The sequence below is a fragment of the Perna viridis genome, chromosome 1 (assembly GCF_037379345.1).
Source record: "Perna viridis isolate PV_CMFRI_1.1 ecotype Kerala chromosome 1, ASM3737934v1, whole genome shotgun sequence".
Taxonomy (NCBI): domain Eukaryota; kingdom Metazoa; phylum Mollusca; class Bivalvia; order Mytilida; family Mytilidae; genus Perna; species Perna viridis.
The window spans coordinates 61,187,809-61,193,974 of record NC_142445.1 but is presented as its reverse complement, the minus strand read 5'-3'; the positions used below and the strand labels follow the sequence as shown (position 1 = coordinate 61,193,974).

The following is a 6,166-nucleotide window of genomic DNA, read 5'->3' as shown; positions in this document are numbered from 1 at the left end:
ATACTTCCGCATTGCGTCTATTGAAAATAAAATTAAGAGGGTCAATGTTCTCGAATTCCAATCTAATCTAATAATTTCAATATACATATACATATAATTCATGTCTTTAGGTTTTCTTTGGTTAATCTAACAAACATTATTGAATGTTTCAGATATTTTTTAATGATTTCTGAAAATGATGCTGATTTAAAATATTGGAAATAGTTACAGTCCTCTACCTTAGATCATTTTTAGGAAATTTGCAAAATGATTCTTTGGCCAAGAGCGGAAAAGAAGTAGCTGGTGAAGAAAAAAAAAAGAAAAGTAAAATCACAAATAAATTATAGAAAGTATTTCCGTCGTAAAAGGGCAAAAATCCAAAATGGCCCAACATATTTACACGAACAGCTGATGGCAGATCAACTTATCATGCTGAATATTTTTACCGTACCTCTGAATCTTGATAAACCTAATCTAACGGTTTTGGAGACTGATTGATTGATTGATTGATTGATTGATTATCTTTTATTCCTCCATTAACATGTAGAACATATTATTGTAACATATTTTTAGACATGTTGGTTGAGTAATAATTTGTACGGCGAACTTATGCGACTTTTATGGGAAAATAAAAAATTGCATTTTTTTGCAATTTTTGATAAATTCTGACTATGAAAATGGCAACAAGTCACCAAAAGAACCCCAAAAGTATCAATTGTCATATTAATAAACAGAAGATACCAAAATAAGACATTTTCTATTGAAGCATAATTACTTTAGGGGTTATGACATTGAAAATTATGTCAATTTCAGCTATTTTTATGGTGCAGAAGGAGTACATATTTTTCAAAAATATTTGTCCAAAACCCTAAGTGTTACCGCAACTTTTTTGGCATCATTGAAAAGCTGAGATATGTGGGTAACTAATGATATCTAATTATGTCAGTGTACTATGATTTGTCGAAAGTGTAAGTAACAAGAATAAACTTGTATAAAATAAAGTCTTGCCACTATCTATCGAATGCCTTTTCATTATTTAGAAATATAGCATACACGTTAGAGTATCGTTCTAGGTAATAATTTTCAGCGTATAGATTGCGAGCATTGCCCCATTGTCCTTAACAAATCCGAATTGTAAACGATGCGGAATAACATGCTGAGGTTAACGTGACAGCGCGATGGCTGTTCGTGTTTGTCTTGTTCCATTTTTACAGTATACGATTCAAATTATATATTTTCCATAAATGATTGTCAAAGAAAAATTCAGATTTATATATGGAAGTTTGAACTATATTTTTACAATGCCTTTGATATCCATATATGGATTCCACGTGATTACGTTTAAACCTAAAAATAGATTGTCAAGATTACATATTGAGAAACAAAGTAAAAACAAAATGAAACGAAAAAAAAAATGGAAACGAAATGTAAATGAAATTTAAATCATCAGTATTGTGTGAATGTTTCAGTAGTGATGAAAGCGCTGATCCAGTTGTAAGTAATATTTTTATAAATACTGATAGAACAAATTGCCATCAACGGATTATGATAGCGTCTTTAAAAGTTTTTCAAATAATTATAAATGTCTTTTGAATTCCGAGGTTCAGCGCCATCGGCATTTTGATTACTTTTATATGTTTATATGTATAGCAAGGACCAATTCTTTTATATAGTAAAGGAGTAACCTTTTATCCTCGATTAAAAAAAATACGTCAAAGAATTATTCTATTGTACAAAGCATTGTTAATATCAACATTTAAATCTCCCCCTATAATTGTGGACATAGTCTTCATTCAAAATATCATAGTAACATGTTAGTACATCAAGATGTTTCATATACTCCGATTGTGGAAAATTTGTGGATGGCAATAAACTACAAATTAGGCATATATCTTTGAAATTTTCATAACTTCATACTTTCAGTATAAAGATCAAGTGTTTTAATTGTTGTGCCTGGAAGTTTACATATGAATAAAGCAGTATCTCTATTTTATATCACTGATTTTTGTACTTTTACTATAAACAACATGATAATCTTTACCAAATTCTTGCAAAAAAGACATTTTGTTCTCATTTAACCAATTTTCAAAGAAAAAACAAATATCTGAACATCGCAATAAAGACTGCAAGTAACTTGTCCCATACAAGGCACCCTTCATAATCCAACATAAAAAGTTAATCATGGTAAAAAGTGAAACAAAACTACTTATTAATCTTTAGATCTCAACACATATTTGATTTCAATTGGTATTGTTAGGTGACAGAGTATAATTTTGTGAATCAAGACATGCTCTCCCGTTACAACTTGCGCTCGACTAAAAAAATAACCCACGGGATTTGGTTAGCTAATGAGCTAGAGTTAGAGTCGTTTGTGGTACGAAGACTCTTAAGGTGGGGGAAATGTGGCAGAGTATAATTTTGTGAGTCAAATCATGCTCTCCCGTTACAGTTATACAATTGGTACAATTGTGTGTATTCCCGCTAGTAGATTCCTACAGGCCAAAATGGTTCTTCAAAGTCATTTTCATCAATGTTCGCATTTCATACGTGAATATTTCACGAAATTCACGCTGCTTCATAATTTTTGTGTAAGTTACTTTGACACCTTTTTTCTCAGCATAGATAACACAGGTTCTGTTCACTATATCATACGGGTTGTCGCACTTCACGTTATAAAAAGACAATTATCTATGTCCTTTGAATATGTATGTGTCAGTTTCTCTTGAATAACACTGTTTTTTTTCTGGACATGACAGTGAGTTTCCTGTACCATCCTGTAAGCGGTATGTCAAATAGGTCAGTTACTACATGATTGATTACAACACGGGGTGAATTGTAATCTGGTATTGTCAAATCTTCTGCAAGTCAAGTTTCTATGTTAGAGAGTGGTTCAGCAATATCTAGTGAATGGAAATGCGTACTACAGAAGAATTAATTTCTCTACTTTCTCTCACTTTTGAAAATCAGAATTAGTTGTTTCTTTTTGCAATAAACAAATTCCTTACATTTTCCGTTAAAAGAGTCTAAACGGCTCGTTATTTTTTACATTTCTGCCTGATTTATGTCTTTCAAATTATAATCTTTTATTTTCTGAGAGTTTAGTTTTATTTCTGATTGTAGTTTTGTATTCTGAATATGCATATACTCTAGTTCACTCTTCAGATGCTCAATTTCTGATTCTGTCTCTTTCAGTTTACATTTATGTTGAGTTATTTCGCTCAAGTTTTGAGTTAGCTTGTGTAATAGAGTCATTTAGTGCCTGTTTTGTTTGAAATTGTAAGAGCTTTTAATGTTTTGTTTTTTGCTTAACTTTAGACAAATGTCATTGATTCAGTTTAGAAGTGGGATTTTTTCTAGGTAATTTTAACGTCATTACATTAAAAATAGAAAAAAAACCTCAAAAAGGACGATAACTCCAACATGGCTTAACAGAAATGTCACACGAATATTTGACCACAGATAGATCTTATCACATTGAACACTTTAATCCTGTCAAAATTTTGACGAACCTAAGGGTTTTAGAGATATGTGCAAAAAAACTTCAGTCTGACCCCTTCGTTCTGTTTTAGTAACGGTGGCCCTGTTTCCGACGGATAAAGAAATACTTACATCAGTTATGCAGAATATACTAAGGAACATTTATAATAAGCTTGGTTCTAATTGGTCAAGTAGATTTAAAACTAGAGCAGATAATCGTTGAAAGTAATAACATTAAAAACAGCGAAAAATGTCAAAAAGGGGCAATAACTTCTACTTGGCTTGACAGATTTACGCGAAAAATTAACCACAAAGTTGAACACTTTTATCTTTAGGTTAAACTTTGGCTTATATTCCAGAAGTTCCATTGGATACCTACAATTTAGAAATGCGTGGTACTGGATTAAAATCAATTTTGGAGATGGATTAGGTAACGCCTCAAAGCATTCAATGAAAATACTTACATTTACTAGAAATAAACTGGTCTATATCCATCCAAAGGCTTTCAGTTATTTTCCTTTCCATGTGCTGAAATTATCATTTGAACCTCTTTTAAATATTAATATTTTTAAAGAATCATTGTTGAATTTACCATCTGAATTCTCCACCTTACATTTAACAACTGGACAAAGATTCCAGAAGACATGTTTCCAAACTTGAGAAAAATTACGTGAAAAAATTGACACTATCCGGCAATAAGTGTACTAAAATTGAGGGGAATTCATTCAAGTCACTTAAGAATATGAACAAATTGATATTGTCTTTAAATAATATACATGATATAACAATGGGGGTCTTCCGCTTAGACTCCACATACTTGACCTTAATGGAAACAGCCTAACCAAAGTTCCCAACTTCTGCACAACAAAGAAAGGGCAAATTAGCGTTGTTCCAAAACTGAAAGTACTGAACCTAGGATTCAATGCAATAAAAAAATATTGGAATGCAATCTTTCGACTGTTTACCTCAACTAGAAACTTTCATATTAGACGGGGTTAGGGTTGGAAAGCTAAGCAATAATATATTTTCAAATATTCCCAAGTTAAAAATGCTTCAAATATCCAAATAAGACTCCCGACTACACAAAATTGAAGATTCTGCCTTTAACAGCTCCTCACTTCAAACAATTGCATTAGAGGAAACAAAATTTCATTTTGACATGAGGAGATTTAATCCCAGGAATATATTTTCACTGACGGATCGTTTACAATGGCTGAGTTTATTCAAAGCTATCTCCCAAATAATCACAGGATACTTTCCCACATTCTTCGCCCATTGCTAAATATAAAAACATTGATATTAACTTCAACGAACCTGCATATAATTCCAAATGTATCTCATTTAGCAACACTGGAGAATTTGTTTTTAGATGGAAACAAGATTGGCAGCTGGACTGATGGAAGTATTTTTTTCCCAAATATAACAAATATGAAACTACTGCAGATGTCAGGCAACCACATAGCAACAATTAATGAAAGGTCGTTCCCAATGGGAATGTTGCTGTCAATGAAGTATTTAGATTTGAATGGAAATCCGTTTTCGTGCAACTGTGATTTGCTCTGGTTCACTGGTTTTATCAAGACTTCAAAAGTAAAGCTTAGCGGTTACCCACGTAAATACATTTGTAAAGATCCACCTTCACTTAATGGAAAGTCTCTTGAAGTTTACGTTAATTCCGAAAAGAGTTGTCCTCCCTAGAATCTATTATATACATTGGCTATAGTATTATATAGTTGTGTAACTTTAATGTTAATTCTTCTTTACGTGGTCATCAAATGTCAAACATAAAAAACATGATTTACCTGCTAAAAATCAGACATAAAGGATATCGTCCTCTCTTGGACAATGAAGATTTCAAGTATGATGCCTTCGTCGTGTACTGCGACGACGACCGACATTGGGTTCATAAAGAATTATTGAATGAACTGGAAGCGAAAGGAATAAGGTTGTTGTGTATTTACCAAAGAGACTTTAACGCTGGGGAATCAATCGCAGATAATGTTGCTATTTACTTAGAACTGTCTCGCAAAGTTATTGTCATCTTGTCAAACGCATTGACAAAAGATGATTGGTGCCAGTGGGAGGTTGATGTAGTCCATGAAAGACTCCGAACGTTAGGGGCTGATATTTTCCTATTGATCATGTTGAAGACCATTGATTCAGAGCACATGACAAGCAAACTTAGAATGATACTTGATTGTCCTCCGTTTCTTCGATTTAATGCGGGACTTGGAGAAAATGTTTTCTGGAAAGCAACCATAACTGCAATTCAAAAGCCGATCGGCCACCCACCTGTTGCACTTTTGTAGTTTCTTATCTATTGTGTAAATCCTGAACAAAATCTAGCATTCTACCAGTATCTTGTTTATCTTGTAATTATTTCTGCCTTTTATTAGAATTAGAAATCTGAAACTATGGTCTTATCCTTAACCTGAGTCTGGAATATGTATTTCTCGCAAAAAACCATGGTCGTTTAAAAGACATGTTGACTAGGTAAAAAAAAACTGATCAACCGGAAAAAAAATTATATGCTACAAATGATTTGTGCTTTGTCAAATGATTTACAAATGTTTTAAGTTTCGAAATTTTTCACATTTACGAATTGACGTGTTTACCGCACCAAAATGTAAAATTGTAAAGTTTACTGTCACCAATGCCGTTGCATTTATAGCCCTTTATCCCTGCCAAAAAAAAAGAAATAGTCTTCAAC

General features: G+C 32.5%; 1 protein-coding gene across 1 annotated transcript; it reads left to right on the top strand.

Annotated features, from left to right (window-relative positions):
* Positions 1 to 5,249: 5,249 nt before the first annotated feature.
* Positions 5,250 to 5,765, top strand: LOC148629701 (toll-like receptor 2). Its single transcript, XM_088576868.1, has one exon. The coding sequence runs from the start codon at positions 5,250 to 5,252 to the stop codon at positions 5,763 to 5,765; it is 516 nt and encodes a 171-aa protein (XP_088432994.1).
* Positions 5,766 to 6,166: the final 401 nt, after the last annotated feature.